Here is an 18867-nt window from a genome sequence, read left to right as displayed (position 1 = left end):
GCTGAGCCTATGGGAACTCCTTATATCAAGCAAGTCAAGCTGCTTCCTCCATACTGGGACTCCCTCCAGCTTTAAACCTTGTGACAGCCACTTTAACATTAAGTTTATATCAAATGAAGGGTTACCCTGGATGGAGGCATGATCTTTGAGATAACAAAGGACAACAGTCTTGCAACATGTAGTGGCTCTTGCTTTTCCAAGGATCCTGTTCACATCTGCAGGTTGTATGCAGACCATACATTTTAGGCATCCTAGCATGCTCATGTGGCAACCTGGCTGGGGAATTCTGGGAGCTATAGTTCAAAACCTAACTTTCCCAAACTCTATTTTTATGGGATAGATGCATCCCATGAAGAGGTAAGGAAAGCCAGAGAGATACATATTAAGCACACATGCATTTACATGTGCACTTGTCAGTTAGTTCCTACCTACAGAGGCCCTTCCCTGTCCCAGTTCATCTTCTTTTTCAGCAAGCACAAGTTTGGCAATATAATCTGCTAACATCTAGTTTTGTCCTCAGATTAAAGCAGTCTTGCTTTAGGCCTAAAAGAAAATAAATCAATGTAAATCTCCAGAAGAGACAGTGGACTTTCAGCTGCCTTACATTTGGACTTTGTGTCTCTGTCATGTGCCTTGTTATCTGTTTGTTTTATCTGGTGAATAGAATCTGATCTCTGGGGCATAGCAAGCTATAGTATCTGGAAGGTTAACAGGCGTTCTTATACTGCTCTAACATCTTTAACAACAAGACTTGGACATTGGCAGAGGGACACTCTGAGGCTGATTTTTTTTAACCTTCTTCAGAAACCTCAGCTTGGTGAGGTCTCCAGTCTGAGAAAAAACATCATGGTCTGTTCCTCTGGTATCTTGTGGGTCTGGATTTCCCTGCTTCTTCCTCTTCATGGTACGTATGCTGGTGTGGGAAGTGGACATTCTTACCTGGTGTATGGATACAAGAAAGAAGGACTTATACCACTCTACATGCCAGGCTAGTTCACATGAGCATTATGGTGTGGTGAGTATGATAGAAATTAATGGACTACTACTACTTGAAGGCTATTTTGGCATGTGATGCCACCATTTCAGGAATGGTTTCTCATTATCCAGTTCACTATTTAATACAGTGTGTACTATGCCATCTTGCTTTTCTGCAGCAGTTCTTAGCAAGGTGAACTTGTTTGTGTTGGCACACAGGCTCAGAACAGAACTACACATTGCACCAGAGCTGGCCCAAAACAGTTTGCTGTCTAATGCAAAGCAGAAAATGGTGCCACCTGCATTACCGACTCAAGGCACATAGTAGCTAATGCAGCCAAATTATTCTGTCATCTGAGACAGAAGATTCACAAAACTCTGAGAATAATAATATGTTCTAATGTGTTGATAACATTTCCTGCTTTTTCACGAGATCAAAAATCAGCTGTTGCACCCTAATGTTAATGTAAATCCTATGTAATGCAGAGTTCCTTCCCAATCATGCAATCAGATAGGCTGCATCCGCACTGCAGCAATAATCCCATTTGACACCACTTTAACTGCCACGGCTCAAGGGTATGGAATTCTGGGAATTGTAGTTTATTGCAGCACCAGCGCTTCACCTGAATGATATCAGTGATCCAGAGATGGGGAGAAAAATTGGCTGGGAGTGCTTAATACTTCTCCCACCTACCAGTTCTTCTCTGCAACTTCTTCCCCTCATTAGACAGTGCCAAGAAAGACATCAAATTGTTAATGATTTAGGCCCTATACAGACCGGCACTTTGCACCAGCATAGGGGCAGAGTTGGTGCATAGCATCTTCACAACACACGCTCGACTCCATCCTCCAGGGTGTGCAGTGTCATGGCGCACCTCCAGTGCTGTGTCTAGATGATGCAGCACCAAACGAGCACCATATATCTGTGCCTCCGCAACTATGGTGCCCTTTCAAGCTTTTTGTGGCTCCTTTTTGCACCCTCGAAAGGCCAGATCGGGTCCACGGTGTGAGGTTGCCGCAGCCAGGAGCCCCAATCCAGTGAGGAAAGGAGCGGCTGCAGGCCGCCCCTTTGGGGTGGTTGGTTGAGCCCCTTAATTTATTATATCTTTTGTATTTTTCTGACAGGAAAAGGGAGAAACACTTGTGAATTTGTTTGCCTCAAGTCTTGATTTGCTTTGAGTAATGCAAAGCATGAGTTGGGCCCATAATTTGCTAGTTTTATACACCTACAGCAGCAAAATATTTTGGATCAGCAAAATATAATCAAACGAAAGTAGTTGGCAGTGAAATTGCAGAAGCAAATCAGCAGTAACTTGTTCAGTCCACAATTTTTTTTTCTGCCAACACTTCTTTTCTAGTTGTGCTGTGCATGTATTACAAAGCACAAATAGGTTTGTGCTTGGAAACTCCATGCATGCTTTTGAAGAACAGTTCTACCAAGAACCAAACATTTTGCAGCTTTTTTTTAAACTTTATTAATCATTAAAACATTACATACATCAAACTTCAATTGCATTAGTTCTTTACAAGTAGTCATTCAGCTATATTAGCTACCATTAACATGGACTTCCTCAAAGATAGCGAGTTCCCCCCATTCACTAATCTTATCAATAAAACTAACTCTTATTACTCTACCCATTTTGCAGCTTTTAAAGGCAGAGCAGCGAATAGTACCCCTGCTCAAGCCTTGTCAAAGTTCATATTACACAAACTTTCACATCTACATGGTTTTAACTCATTTAAACTGTTGGAACTCATTGTAACCTTTCTGCTTTACTTGTTAAATTGTTTAAAATTCTCTTAGCCTCAAAAAATACTTTTAACATTTTATTCTTACACCGCAAAACAGTGACACCTTTATTGGGCCAACCAAAATGTACAGGATACATGTTGCATGGAGCTTTGAAAGCTTGCAACATGTATCATGTGCATTTTGGTTGGTCCAGTAAAGGTATCCCTGTTTTGTGGATTATGGATGATGCTGTACTGTTTAATATATGAGCTTATTGCTTGGGCAAATAAACCAGCTTATCTCTTCCGACTTCAATTAAGGATCTCGGATGCCCCCAGATGTTATCATATCTAAACTGCCACCAATCTAGCTGGGATGCCACTGCCCAGATGCATCCTGGATTGAAGCCGCTCTCAGACAATACTTCTTCAAAGTTGGGGAGTTTTCAATCTCAAAAATTGGCTGGTTGAGCGAAGCTTCGACCTGGGATGCATCCAGGCAGCAGCATCCCGACTAGATCAATAGCAATTTAGGTATGATAACATCTGGGGGCATCCCAGGTCCAGAATGTAAGCTGGAAGAGGTAAACTGGTTTATTTGCCAGTGATAAGCTCCTTAGTCAGGCTGGTTTTATTGTATGCCGCCCTGAAATTTTTAGACAGAGGGCGCAATATAAATATTTAGATAAATGGTAATAAATAAATTACTCAAAGCCAGAGGAGATGTTTTAGCAACTGAGGCAGGAAAACCCGCAAACATCCCCTTTGCAGTAAAAATACAACAATAAACAACAAATTAAATAATTTTCTGCCATTTAATGACATCCTGCCCCTATTTCATGAGCAGAAGAATCCTTATTGACATGGATGAGGGAACAGCGTCCTCCACTGCACCAGTTTAGAAGATGCCTAGAAAGCCACCTGCCACACATAGCTCTCTAGTATTTAAATGCTCTTCCTTGACCATGCTGCCTAATGGTAGGGCCAGCCTTGTCCAATCAAGGCCAACTCCAGCTCATGCACATTTGAATGGTAAGTGGGAAAATACAAGCCCTATAGTTCACCCTGTACCCAAAATAGCCAAGAACTATGCAGTCTGCATACCAAGCCTGTGAGACTGCATGAATTGCTGCTATGAAGGTTTACTAGCATGCTGTGTGTCATCTGCCTATCCCTCAAAGGATGGGAAAAGGATAGATTTTTTTAGCACCCCAAACTGGCTAACAACATACACAAACTGCCTTTGGGTTCCTTGTCAGGAGAAAGGCAAGATATAACTAAGTGCATACATTGCTGTAGTTGCTAATAGCTTCAGGTTATAGCAATTTTATAAGTAAGAGACCTCTAAGGCACCCTGTCATCATCAACCTTGCTCAGGTCCTGCATACTCAGGACTGTGGCTTCCTTGCTTGGATTTATCCACCTGAATGTGGTCTTCCTTTTTTCCTACTATGTCCTAATTTAACAAGTATTGTCATCTTTCTAATGAGTCATATCATCTCATGATATGGCAAAGGTATTATAACTCCAGTTTGGCTGTGTTGGCTCTTACTACTTTATCACACTAGGGGGCAAAACAGGATTTAAACAAGAGTTAAACAAGAGTTAAACAGGAAGTATTGTGTGATAAACATCAGGCATTTCCTGTTTAACTCTTGTTTAAATGCTGTTTGCCCCCTAGGGTGATAAAGCAGCTAGTGAGATTACAGGCTTGATTTCATAGAATGATAGAGTTTGAAGAGATCACAAGAGCCATCCAGTCCAACCCCATTCTGCCATGCAGGAAATCACAATCAAAGGGGCCCCTGACAGTTTAAAGACATCCAAAGAAAGAGACTCCATCACTCTCCGAGGGACTGTGTCCCACTGTCAAACAGCTCTTACTGTCAAGAAGTTCCTCCTAATGTTGAGATGGAATCTTTTTTCCTGTAGTTTGCATCTATTATCCTGTGTTCTAGTCTCTGCAGCAGTAAAAAAACAAGCTTGCTCCATCCTCAATGTGACACCCCTTCAAATACTTAAACAGGGCTATCATATCACTGTCAGGGATGATGGGAGTTGTGGCTCTTCACCTCTGGCCTGGAACTCACCACCTGGTTGTGCACCACGCTACCAGTTTTGGCCAGTTGTTATATCTTTGCAAGAGTTGCAGAGAACAGGCTGAAGACCCCGACAAACTCTCCAAGCCTTCTCACTCTTGCTTCCACAGAAGTCTTCACCCTTCTTCACCAGGGTCCTGCTGGTTCTTGTAGCTTCACCCAAGACACCAGACAACTCAGTAGTCTTATATAAAAGATCTACTTTATTCTACTATATACACAGCTCCACAACAATACTCTACTACCCAACTACTACCCACAAAATACACTGGGATTCATAGTCATTATTATAGTCAAAGCATGGTACCACCCACTGTGGTCTGTTTCCACCCAGTAGGCGTGTACAACCACTCTCATTGGCTCCCTTGTTTCTATCCAGAATTGATGATTTCATCATCTCATCCTTGACCACTTTACAATTGTCAGGTGTGTCCAATTATTCACTATGCATTTCTTGTCCTTGGCACTCAGTACTTGTTAATTGTATTACCATTCACACCTGTGTGGTTCTCCATTGGCTTCTGCTGAGTCACTCTGACTCTCACATACATGTTTTATTTCACTTACTGTATATCCCATGTGGCTTTTTCCTTAACATCTCTTCTCCAGGATAATCATACCCATTTGCTCTAGGACCCTTTCATTTGTCTTGTTGGCACGGTATCCACAGAACTCTCCTCCAGCATGACATTCCTCTTCTTTCCTGTGATCTTGTATTGCCCTCTCATTTCCATGCCAGCATTCTCTGAAGGCTTTATATCTGCAGTGTGGCAGCAGCTCTGGTCAAAGTTTAGCACTTACCCTTGTTTTCAAAAGTAAGTCAAGCATATCCACATGTCAAAGGAAAATCTGTTTTAAGTTGGTTCAATTTAGTTGAATCATGCCAGATTTTTTTTTAAGTTTATCATGTATTCTGTGTTAATTAATATTTTGTCCATGAAAAGGTTGGTCTTTCTAGGAGACAGTGCGTTTGCAATTTGTAGTTTACTAACTGAGCCCAGTCATTTAAGGTTATTATGGCCCGGAACAGACTGCCCCAAGAGGGTGGCCTGGCAGCGGCCTGTTTTCCTGTGGGAGGACACCACAGCCACCAAACCGCAGAGCAGCCCTCTGGAGTAAAAAGTACCTGGAAAAAACGGGTTCCTTTTCGGTCGCTGGGCAGGCATCATGAGTGCACCAGTGGCACACTCGTGATGTAATGGATGCACAATGATGTGCAGATGCTGTGTGTCCCTTATGTGGACGGATACTGTCATCAGGCGACCGCCATTACATACTAGGGTTCCAGACCATGTGGTTGCTGTGCCATCTGGAACCCTAGTATCGCCGCCGCCACACCCCTTTCGGCCCTTCTGTCTCAGGCCTCAGATACTGAATTAACTAATATAATCAGGTTAAAAGCTGACAAATTTTTCTGAGTAATGTATCGACTACGCTGTTAGTTGGCTAGTATAAAAAGTGATATTCCCACTGCTCAACATGTCAAATCTTTTATCCAGTTTTGCAGTGAATACTGTACATACATGTGTTTTCTGAATGCTCTTATTGCGTGAACTTTCTATATGCTCTTCTTTTTCCAAGCAACCAAGTCCCATTTCTTCTAGGTTGGATCACCAACTTTTTTCACTGACCCTGCTCATATGCCTTTTGCAGGATGGCACATAGAAAGCTAAATAGGAAAGTTACATCTTCCTTGGCATGGAGATAAAAGTGCTGGGGAAAATTTTCCCTGTTTAATTTCTGCCTGTCCCCATCCAGCTCTTAAAAGCACAGGGCCAGGAAAAACTGTGTGCTGTTTAGATTATGTCAGCTTCTGCCTGCTGCCAAAAGGAATAACGTGGCACATCTGCTATGAGTCCCTTGCCATCCTTCCTGATGGGATGACCCACACACTTCCCATATAAAAGTGTGCACTCTTTACTGGAAGCCAAGCTCAGTGCTGCTAAGGATGACTTATACATCCAGTAAAGTCAGTACAGTGGACCCTTGTTATACGCTGGGGTTTGGTTCCAAGATCCCCCATGGATAACAAAATCTGTGGATGCTCAAGTCCCATTAAATATAATGGAAATCAAGGTTTGATATTTGAAATTTATACTTTTTTTAAACATTTTCAAACCATGGATGCTTAAATCAGTGTATAACAAATCCGTGTGTATATGAAGGGCCAACTGTACCACTCTATCTTCCTCTCCTAGCAGGATCAGAAACCTTGAAAGTTTCAGGCACTTTCAGATGAGATAGGTGCAAGGCAAGTGACCTTAGCAGACCAAGCTACTAAGGACCCTAGGCTGGATTCTGTATGCACATTTGTCACTGCAGCAACCTTTGGATCATACAGTACGTCCAGTTTATACATCATAAATTAGATATATGAATAAGCTGTTGAAGAAACATCACACAGCAACTTGGTCTATGGAGGCTGCAGAAGAAGGTGGTTGAACAGATGCAGCACTTCAGACTATAACTGAGGATGCAAGCATGCTGCAAGTTAAATCTAAATCAGAGAGAAAGTTTAACATATTTGTTACTGTGTTAGTTTTCTACTTGCACTGGAGTTGTGTTTTACACAGTAGAGCATTAAAAATGTGATTTCCTCCACAGTCTTGAAGTGGTATTGTCAGTTCTGGTAACGCATACATAGGACTGAATGACTTCATTTGATGCTTCAGCCCATCCTCCACCCCAAGCAAAGTAGACTGAACCTTTTGGCATCAGCTCGGCCATGAAAACCAATGCGTGACCTTGGGCAAGTCACATGCTCTCAGCCTCAGGGGAAGGCAATGGCTAACCTCCTCTGAACAAATCTTGCCAAGAAACCCACATGATAAGTTTGCCTTAGGATCACCATAGGTCAGAAATGACTTAAAGGCACACAACATCAAACAATGGGATGGTGTCTTCTTCCATTCCTGCAGGTTAGTTTGAAGGATTTAAGACACATGCAGAACAGAAAGAGGGTGGAAGAAATGGCAGGGGTGTGTCTGTGTCACTAGTGTTATTTCTCAATATCTCCTGCTAAAGACAGTTGCCTCACTCTGCTAATAGATTGCAGAGAAGTTGCCATGTTAGTCAGTTGCATCATAAAAAGGAATACAGGAAAGAGAAAGAAGAAATGTGGCAGCACCTTTGAGACTAACTGGTATTTACTTCAGCATGAGCTTTCATGGATATAAACAGTCGGAGTGCCACTGTGTGATGGCTACAGGTAGAACCTGCTTATCTCCAAATGCAAGAGGTAGCAATAGAGCCAGTTGGTGCCTTTGGTAGTCAGCAAGGTTTATCCTGGCCATGTGGGAATTGGTCCAATGTAAAGCATCCACTTGCAAAGGCACCTAGCCATATCTTATTGCTCCTGCCTTTAAAAATCAAAGCAAAACAAAACCTTAGGATCCAGCATCATACAAGGATAGGGATCTACATTCATATTTTTGCAAGGATATAAAAATTATGGTAATTTGTTATTTTTCAGTATACTCTTGAGAATAACTGCCGGGGCACTTGCTGCATATCCACCCTGTTTATGATATTTGATCCCTGTCCTTTATCTATCCTTTTTAAAAAAATAAAAGAAAGTAAGGCTGCAGCCTTTTTAGAGGCAGAGATACACATGGAAATGTGCTGGCAGTAATCCACAGAGTCACTCCACAAATAACAAGCCTCTTCCTTACGTCCATTTTTCTAAGCAAACAATGGCAGCAGAACAGAGACGGCAAGTTTCTTTTTCTATTCTGAGTTTTCTTTCTTTCCACTCTAGGCTATGTGACAGGTTATCCCAAGCCAAAAATGTCTGGATCATCGAAAGACACCAGAAACTGTACAGCAACTCCTCCGGTAAAATCTTGTAACACCACAGGTCTAATGTAGGAGGGTACATCAGTGGGTGAGAGGAGGGAGGGAGGGAGGGAGAGAATCCAAGACATTTTGCTGTCTGAGACAAAGGACAAGATGGTCTCCTTTTCCATGCTGTGTAGAGAAGCTACATGGACTGTCAGTTACTTCTTCAAAACAAGGGACAGGTCAGTCAATGTTCTACGCTGCTCAGGAGACACAGGGTAGGGCATGTAGCAGAGACATAGTTCTGCCCTCCAAAACCTAGCCACTACTCCATTCCTCTCTGCAGCTGCCTAACTGTAAGGCCTAATGGCAGAGTTGGTCTTGTGTTTCTGTGTGCCAACTCTGGACCAAAACATTTTGATGCCTGGAGTAAAGGCAAAATGGCAGCCTCCCCTCTACATACAGTTAGCTGACTGCAGCGTCTTGAAATTTTACTTTTTTGGATGACAGCTCCCAGATTTGCCCCGCTAGCATCAGCTCTGACTGAGTAACTGATTAGTTGAACTTTACTTCAGCATTGGCAATAGGGCATCCTTCATTCCACTTGCCTGCCTAGTTCTGACTTAAGCTATGATCCTGATGTGTTTCTGCATGCATTTTTAATGAGATTTCACAGCCTTTTCCAGAGTGAATGGTGTCTAGCCTAGACCAACCAAAATGTTAGTGTTGTGTTGGGACCTTGACCTAACACTGAGTAAGCAACAGTGTGTTCCCCAGTCCTCTCCTCTCTGCTTCCTTCCTTCCTTCCTTCCTTGCTTGCTTGCTTGTTTATTATATTTACAGTATATCCCACCTTTCCTCCAGTGAACTCAAGACAGGGTGTATGGCTCTCCTTTTCACCCATTTTATCCTTAAAACAAGCCTGTAAGATAGGTTAGGTTGTGAGATAGCAACTGGTCCAAGGTTACCCAAGCATAACCAATTATGAATTTGAACCTGGTGGCACAGTGGTTAAATGCTGGTACTGTAGCCACAAGGTTGTAAGTCCTATCCTAGAAGAGGGCTCCAAGGTCCACTCAGCCTTCCATCCTTTCATAGGCCAGTAAAATGAGTACCCAGCTTGTTGGGGGCAATTGGCTTACCCACTGGAAATGGCCTAGAGAATGCTAGTTCACTGATAAGCGGTATAGAAATGTACTTGCTATTGCTATTGCTATAGGTTCCACAATTACAATGCTATGCTGATGATATCTTTCTTTGTGATGTCAGTACTTACCTCCTACAGTGATCAATACGAGCGAGCGGCTGAGCATCCTGCGGCATCACATGCGGTCTTACAACCTCTCTGCCTATATTGTCCCTGCCACAGATGCACACATGGTAAGACAAAGGACGCAGCATCTCTACTATGATCAGGCTACTGAAATTCCTTGCAGTGTTGGACTTCCTCAGAGGCAGAGTTTCCAGATGTCTTGTACTACAAGTCTACAGTCTTTGTGTCATGGTTACTGGCAATGGTAGGAGATTAGGGAAGCTGAATTGTTGCATTTGAGAAATACCCATCCAGGTATTGGATTGACTTTCCAACAAATTCCCTTTGCCTTAGTCTAGAGCCTAACTTTTTCTGCAGAATTCTGTGAGCACCTCATTTCCCAAATAGGTTTCTGAAGCCTTAGCCTGAGCACATCTGGAAGAAGTGAAGATCATTTCTAAACAGCAGCTTCCTATCTGCATTTTTTTTTCTGTATCCAGAGAAAAGCTGTGGCTGAGTATACAAGGGGAAGTTGACATGTTTGCAGAGCAAGGAGCAGGATCTGGATACACACTAAGATTCATTGGCAAATAATGACATATAACTTATAAAACCATACAGGATATATTGCCAGTATGATACAGTATATGCATATATGAGTGTCTATATGTTAAACTGTTTTTAATATGACAGCTTGTTATTTCTGATATAAGCATCCATGCAAAACTGGCAAAGAGTTTTAGGCGTTTTGAGATAATTTATTTCCTTTGCTGGTTCTGATGACATGAACATAATTGGTTCTGCCAGATGAGGCCAAAATTTTCAGAGGTTGCTGGAAAATGTAGTATTATTGTAGTTCTCAGGGTTTGGTTGTTTGCTTGTTTGCTTGTTTTAATATCCAAGCAACATTTCTGGTGTCCTGGACTGTTTTTTGATACTTCCCAGGAGCAGCTGCAACATATTACAGTCAGCCCTCCTTATCCACGGATTTTTTTATCCATGGATTCAAGCACCCACAGCTTGAAAATATTCCCAAAAAGTATAAATTCCTAATAGCAAACCTTGATTTTGCCATTTTATATAAAGGACACCATTTTGCTCTGCCATTATATTTAATGGGACTTGAGTATCCACGGATTTTGTTATCCAAGGGGGATCCTGTAACCAAACCCCAGCAGATAACAAGGTCCCACTGTATTCTCAACCCAAATGGGTTTCTTTTTATTTCCAAGACATATCAGAACTAAAAAAATGTATCCTTCTCTTTTTTCTATTTTTTTTAAATGGTTAAACTGGATGTCATCTGATAATCATTTCACTTTGGCAGGGGAGGGGGGTTAGTTTAAATCACATTTTCTCTCCCGTGTGATAAACTGCTTAGTTTCCGATCTTGTCTTTTTCCTAGAGTGAGTATATTGCAGAACGGGACAAAAGACTATCTTGGATGACAGGCTTCACAGGATCATCAGGTGAGTACCCTTTCAAACCCGCCATCCACCTTCCTTGACCAGCTTTCACTAGCCACCCAAATCCTACAGACCCTATAAGCTGTTATTCACAAGGAATCAAAACCAGTACCTGATGGGAATGTGAAATTCCAGCCCTAGAAACGTGAGGAAATGTAAAAACAAGAGCACATCTGAGCATATGAAGATTACACTTGACACTGGATAACTACATCTCATCTCCATGATAAGCTGGCAAAGCCTCTGTAGTCAAAACATGTGGTTTCCAGAGCCAACACCAAGCAGCTCCATGCACACATCTCTAAATCCTTATGTCCATCTCCTTGGGAATCTGTTTGGGTCGGATAGAGTATTCCTCAGCAGATCTGGCTATCCAACAAAAATTGATGGGGCTGGACATCGCACTGTGGACGAAGTATTGACTTGTCTTAGACAGTTGGAAATACTCCAGAATTAAATTGCTAATATTTACGAAATCTCAAAATTTAAGAGAAAATTACTGGAAAATGAAACAGAGATAGCATCTAACACCTAATAAAATTGCAAAGGTATACAAAACTGCCTCAGATCTTTGTTGGTTTATCTTTTAAATATGCTGAATAAGGTCCCACACCAGATTGAAAAGAAATATTGGTGCATAATGCTGTATTTGATATCAGTGGCCAGAATAGTAATTGCACAAAAATGGAAAAATCAAGAAATGCCCACAGTAGACGATTGGCTAATGAAATTATTAGAAATGATAGAAATTGATAAACTGACCTGTCACCTGAATAATAAAGATATGAATGAAATAGAAGAGGAATGGTTCCCGATTATGGAATTCTGCAAAATAAGATGGATGTAAGGTGTAAGTAGAATGAATACTTATATGACTAGTCTGAAAGGAAATTACTATAAATTCTACACTAGATTCCAGCAAGACTGTTATAAATTTGTAATGGGTTTTTCCAGGTGGTGTGTCTGCTCCTTATCAACTGGGGCTAATGTTTTAGAAGCACAGTGGCACTGACAGCAAGTTATGTGCTTATTGTGGGAGGTGTGTCATTTTCATGGTCATGCCCTACTGTTCATCTCACATGCTTTAGTTCCTCCTTTTCTTGGCACTGCCGAGGCACTGTCTCTGCCACATTATAGGACAGATGGCAGTGGCAATGTAGCCAAAGGTTTCCGCTCTTTTGCTGATCTGAGCATATGTTGTATTTACTACTGGTGTAGTACCAGTGTATTTCCAGCTCAGAACTCAGAAAAGTTATTTGAATCCCCCAGCAAAATTCCCTACAGCCATACAATGGCTGGCTGAGGATTCTGGGAGATGGTGTTCCAAAAAAACTAACTTTGCCAAGCTTTGTGCAAGCCCTTTTGTAATTGTAGCACACGATTACTCTGGCCACCGATTCATTATGAAATTCATAAATTAAAAGAAAGATAACAAATACAATTGTTAAAACAATGGTTCTTTACTGAGTTCTGAAATAACCAGCGCTGTGGTGCAATAGCTGGCTTTAATATCTTCAAGATGCCAGAAAGTGTCCTGTGTAAGTCATTGTAGGCAATTTTTAAAGATAACAATAGAAACCAACAAACAAGAAACATAAATCTTGTGCATCTGATTTTCCACATCTATAATTTGAGTGTGAAATGAAATGTACATCTGTATTTGGTCTATGAATGGCTATCATCCACACTCTAGCTTGACATTAATCTCATTCGCCTGCCTTTAAAAATACTTTTCCATATTTGGAAGCCAGACTTAATTTTAATTAGAACTTTCTTAGATAGAATAAGAAGCACATGTTTCTAGTCAGGTGCAGAGTGCAGTAGTCTTTCCATGATGAGGGATAACCGTATCCAGCAAAACAAAACTGAGATTCAGGGGAAACAGTTTTAACATGGAAGCAGAACATAGAAATGTTACTTTTGGGGACAAGTCCCAAAGGGCTCATTCCCACTACAATTTTCTCTGAAGCGTGATTCGCACTATATGACCCTCGTTTCCATTTGAAACCATTTCCAATCCACCTTTGAGCGGCTCCAGGTAGAAAACAGCAGGGCAAATGTAAAAACCCGGGGTTTCCTGACACTAGTTTGAAAGTGGTTCCCCCCCCCCCCAAAGAATTGATTCTGAAGCGTGCCCAATAAGTGGAAACGCCAGAGCAGAATCGATTCTTTCTGAGGGGAGGTACAAATGGCAGAGGGGTGTGTACCATCCCTCCCCAGAGATGTCACACACACCCTGAGTGCTGCCTTTTTGGGTCCTTTTTAAAAAAAAAAAATTAACCAAAAAATTGATCGATTGGTCAAGCAACTCCTTGCAAAGTCCTTTGAAAGTAGTTGCTAAACCATTTTTAAAATTTGATTTAAAGAAGAAGAAGAAGAAGAAGAAGAAGAAGAAGAAGAAGAAGAAGGGTCCTCCTCCTCCTCCTCCTCCTCCTCCTCCTCCTCCTGGGTACCCCGTTTTTCTCTCCATCCTTCCCCAGCCTCTGCACTCCCTCCCTTGGCCCCTGCACTCCGTTTCCCGGCTTTCTCTCCATCCTCCTCCTCTCTGATGCCTCCCCAGCACCCATGCTCCATTTCCTGCCCTGTCAATGCCCTGGACTCTACTCTGGGACCAAGGTAAGGCCAGGGGAGGGAGCGGAGAGGAGGAGGAGGAGGAGGACAGAGAGGAGACCAGGAAACGGAGCGCAGAGGCCAGGGGAGAGGCCAAGGCAAGGCCAGGGAATGGGTGCCAGCCAATGGCAATGACAATCGTGTCAAAAAACATCGATTCCAAAAAAGGTCCCAATTCATAGTATGAATGAGGGACCTTTTTGAATCAATTTACATAGCGGAGGAGAACCAGATTGGGAATCAGATTTTACGGTAAGTGGGAATGACCCTAAAGTAACCCTTCTAAATTTTGCATGAAAGAATGTGTTTTCAAAATAGCCTCAAACCACTACCACCATCTCCCTGATTTTAGCAATTAATTCCTACCTGTTTGTCTTAGGGACTGGTGTCATCACTTTGCAGAAGGCAGCCCTCTTCACAGACAGCCGCTATTGGATTCAAGCTGAGCGCCAAATGGATTGCAACTGGGAGCTGCAGAAGTCAGGTTGGTTATCACCTGAATCATACCTTTCTGCTCTCCACCACCTTCTACTTTCTTGTCCCAAGTTATATATGGAATCACATACTGTATGTGGACCATATATATGGCATCACATTTGTGGACCTCCAAGGTCCCCGAGGGTTAATACGGTCCCCTAACTACTGAAAGTTGTCTAACCTGGCCCACAGCAAAGAATAACATGGCATCTCCTCATATACATTACATATACAAAGGCATAGCAGTCATTGGGCCCCCCAAATAGGAATTCTGCCACCCAAATTAAACTTTCTTTCAGTACCCCAAAACTTCAGTTGAACATTTAGAAATAGAGTTTAGGCATCCAAAGAAAATAATCTCGCCAAGTGACCAAGGGAATGCAAACAGAAGAGTTCAAGTGATGGATGATTTTTTGATTTCTCACCATGTACAATGCTAGAAATTTATGAACTGAAGGAAAAGTTCACCGTGGGCAATTTTTTTATTTGGAGAGGCAACTTTTGCACACACACACACACACACACACACACACACACACACACACACACACCTCATGCATGTCACCACACTCCTAATGCTGACTTTGGACCTGACCTGCCCAGAGACTTAGCTCTTCAGTGGAATCTTTGCCCTGCCTTTTCCTGCCTTAAGGACACAGGAGGAGAATGTGGGAAGGAAAGTGGTGAGCAATTTGACTAAAGAATTTCATGAAGGATGTAAAAGGAAAAACAGATAATGAAAGAAGAGGTATGGCTTAGAGATTCTGAAAAATGGAAACTGAGTATATGGTATTACTGGTGACTTTGTATATTTATAAACGGATGTACTGTACGTATGGTTTTCTTTTTTTCCTAATTTAATTTCCCTCTCTTTAACTTCTTCATTGTCTTCTCGTATGACCTGTATATATTTAACAAAAATATATTGTAAAAGAAAGAAAGAAAGAACACAGGAAACTATCTTCTAATGAGACAGACCATTCATCCATTCAGCTGTGTATGGAGGAGACAACATTTGACCCCACAAATGACTTCAGGTCTTATCATCCCTCACCAGTGGCTATTCTAACTACGACTGATGGGACTTGTAATCCAACACCTAGAAATACACCAATAGCCTACCCCTAGTATATCCAGGTCTGTACTGATTCTCTGAGGTTTCAAACAGAAATCTTTGTGGCCTTTCATTGTTGGGAATGACTTGAAGGCACACAACAACAAGTACAATATATCTAGAAGTTACTACTGGGTTGTGGAAGATCCATTTACTCTGAGTGACAATGGCTTTCTAGGTTTTCATACTGGAGATATCAAGGTTTGGCCTGGGATCTTCTACATGGAAAGGATGTGTTCTTCCAATCATGTTTGGCCACTCCAACAACTGACTGGCTTTGTTGCCGGTAGAGTGAGTTACTGCTGGGATGGTCCAACCTGCACCAAGACACTGGGAAGTTACTGATGGTTTGTCCTTTCTCTTGCAGTTTGGATTCCCTCTATTGGGCAGTGGATAGTTAATGAAGTTCCTGCTGGGAAAAGGATTGGATTGGACCCCTACCTTTTTTCCATTGGTAAGAATCACTTCTTAGCTGAATCACATGAAAGCAACTAGGGATTATTCAGACCCTGAACCTGGAAAAGTTGCTTCTTGGAGTACAACCTCTAGACTTCCCCAACTGTCATAGCCATTGTAATGCTGTCCTAGGAATTCTGGGAGTTGTGGCCCACAAAAACTATTCCAAGATCTGTTCAAGTCACAGGGGGCTGACAGCGATGCATGGTAATCCTTCCTCACTCTGAAATGTCTCATGGTCCCTTTTCTTCTGTTGCCATCCTCCACTATACTTTGCATATTTGAGTAGTGGGCTGATTGGTCTTGCCCTTCCTTGCCCCAACAGCCACTGCCTAAGGAAAACAGCCCTGAATTGATGGAGAGATTGGCATGATTCTCTTATGTCTATATACTTGTCATGTTCTCTTTCCTTAGATAACTGGGACAGCTACCTCCAAGTCCTGGAGGATTCAGATCGGATCCTTGTTGACATAAATGACAACCTGGTGGACCTTGTATGGGGTTCACAGAGACCTCTTCCACCCACCAACACAATCTACCAGCTCTCAGACAACTTCACTGGTAGGTTCTTACGTCATGAATGAAGTTGGCTGTCTGCTTCTTATTCAGGCAAAGGAAGGAGGAAGCAAGGGCATAGATAAAGGACATGGAGGGTACTGAGTAGAAAAGAGTTCCAAGTTTATTTTCTGCTGCTCAAGGAGATAGTGCCCAAACCTGTGCACTCAAATTGTTGTGTGTTTTCAAGTCCTTTCTGACTTATGGTGATCCAAAGCAAACCTATATTTCTTCAAAGGGTTTTTTGCCATGGCCTTCCTCTGAGGCTGAGCATGTGATTTGCCCAATGTCACCCAGTGGGTTTCCATGGCCAAACCCAAATTTGAACCCTGATCAAACCCTAATCTGACTCTCAAACTGCGACACCATGCTGGCTCATTTAGGCCTTAGACAGGAAATGTTAGGCCCTGGCTTAATATTCCTGCAGCTGCAAGTTAGTCCAATGACAGAGCCAATTGCTCACCAACCAGCAGTTGGTAGCAGGAGCACTAAAAACAGGGCTTGAGAGCATTGCAGTACTTTGCTCCAGGGGTGGGAAAAGTGCAGCCCATGGGAATCATGCAACCCATACACCCCATTTTGATGGCCTCTCAAGTGTCCTATTAAACTGTCCCTCACTTAAGTAGATATGTTCCTTCTTTAACAGAAAAAAATGTTTTTGTATTTTTCTGATTCCAGGATCAGAAATAATGTAGAATTAATAATGATAAGTTCCTGCGTCAAAAAAAGAAGAGCAGTTCAACATGTTCAGCAAACCTTTTATTTAAAATTAACAATAAGCATATGTCAAATAAAAAAGGTCAAATAAGCCTTGCATAACTAAACAAAAACATTTTGAACCTTTTAAAGACCTTTTACATATCTCTTCCAAAATGCAAATGCAGTTATTTTTTAGTTTCTTGGAGGAGAAACACATAATGCGCCATGCCACTGGCCTTGGGACCAAATGACACCTAAGTAGTGATTTACCCATAACGTTAAACGTATCTGACCATGTTGGAGCCAATTACAGAATTACACCACAAAAGCAGGGATGTTGACCCTTATTGCATTATAAGCATAATGTAGCTGTGCTTCAACAATTGGGAGAAAAGAATCAGTTATATATAACTTGATTAGAAACTAATTACTTCAAAAACTCTGGATTGAATATAAAGAATTTTGAAGAAATAGTAAATTTACTTTCTGGGATCCACAATTATGGAGAACTTCAATATGTCATTACATTAATTTGTCTTTTATAACTCTGTTTTGCCTCCTGCCCTTTGGATCCAATGTGATGCCCAATGTCTGTATGACAGACAAGCAGGAGTAAACCACATATAGGCCACAGTAATATGTTCACACTATTTTTGTGGCACAGTTCCCCCCCCCCCCACTCCCAGGGCAAAAACTATTTTTCGGGGAATGGAGAGGAAGTTTTCCTTCTTCCAGAAGTTTGCAGGAATAAGAGTTTTGTGTTTTTCAGGCTCACATGATCTTCCCAAATGTTTCCAGGCACCAAATAAAAGCAGACATGGAGATTTATCCAAGCAGACATCAGTCTATTTTCTCTTCTTTGCATTTGGGGGAACCACTGCGGCTCTTAAAAGGCCTTCCAGGCCAACAATTCTCCTCCACAGACCTTTTCAAGGTCTTCAGCAGAGGTCATCTTCCTCCTTGTCTTTCTTTCCTTTAGGGAGCACCTGGCAGGAGAAGGTTTCCCACATCCGGACCCTGATGGAGAATCACAACAGGAAGCCCACCGCAGTCCTGATCTCCGGTCTTGAGGAAACAGCCTGTAAGTGTTCCATCAATGTCAAATGCATCCACCCCATGCCTTCTCCGCCACACCCACATGCAACTTTCTCATTTGCTCTATCGCCACCACCACTGAGCTCTCAGTAGGGAAGTGTGAGAAATTTGCTGCATCAAGTTCTTTTATGTGTAGATTTACCCAATCCACACCTCTTGGAACTTGAGTGTAGACCCAGATGCAATTGGTGGTCAGCTATCCATACATTAACAGGCTGGTGGTTTAGGGTTTGGCTATGAGAGCCTTCTTCAAGACTACAAACATCTCATTGAAGAACTGTGAACAGTTCCAGGCCACATTGTCAGACTCAGTATAAAAATAGCTTCAGGTCACACAAAATGCCTACCCCTGCTTTATGAAAATCTGTAAGCAGAGATTTTCAGGATGTTCAAGATCTCATCTGATCTCATTGTCTTCCTCTCTTCTGTTCTGCCCAAGCTCCTCTGCGGTGGATTCCAATGGTCTCCCCTTCTTCCTCTGTCCCAGGGCTTCTTCCCTGCCTCCCTCAATGCTTCTAACAACTTCCCTCCTCTTTTTCTGCAAACCACTGCCTGCTCTCC

The 18867-nt window shown here is 42.1% G+C and overlaps 1 protein-coding gene across 1 annotated transcript in view; it reads left to right on the top strand.

Annotated features, from left to right (window-relative positions):
- Positions 1 to 704: 704 nt before the first annotated feature.
- The window catches only part of XPNPEP2 (X-prolyl aminopeptidase 2), a 38772-nt gene continuing 20609 nt past the window's right edge, over positions 705 to 18867 (top strand). Inside the window, exons 1-8 of the mRNA XM_089536687.1 lie at positions 705 to 904; positions 8575 to 8639; positions 9852 to 9962; positions 11240 to 11303; positions 14290 to 14394; positions 15869 to 15955; positions 16372 to 16518; positions 18191 to 18292. Of these exons, the coding sequence (XP_089392813.1) occupies positions 847 to 904; positions 8575 to 8639; positions 9852 to 9962; positions 11240 to 11303; positions 14290 to 14394; positions 15869 to 15955; positions 16372 to 16518; positions 18191 to 18292 (739 nt within the window). The 5' untranslated portion in view covers positions 705 to 846. The remainder of the gene's footprint in view (positions 905 to 8574; positions 8640 to 9851; positions 9963 to 11239; positions 11304 to 14289; positions 14395 to 15868; positions 15956 to 16371; positions 16519 to 18190; positions 18293 to 18867) is intronic.

The sequence above is a fragment of the Sceloporus occidentalis genome, unplaced genomic scaffold (assembly GCF_023333645.1).
Source record: "Sceloporus occidentalis isolate IW3139 unplaced genomic scaffold, rSceOcc1.0.p SCAF_8, whole genome shotgun sequence".
NCBI classification, from domain to species: Eukaryota; Metazoa; Chordata; class Lepidosauria; order Squamata; family Phrynosomatidae; genus Sceloporus; species Sceloporus occidentalis.
Note: the sequence above shows the minus strand (reverse complement) of the source record. Positions and strands in the feature narration are given on the sequence as shown.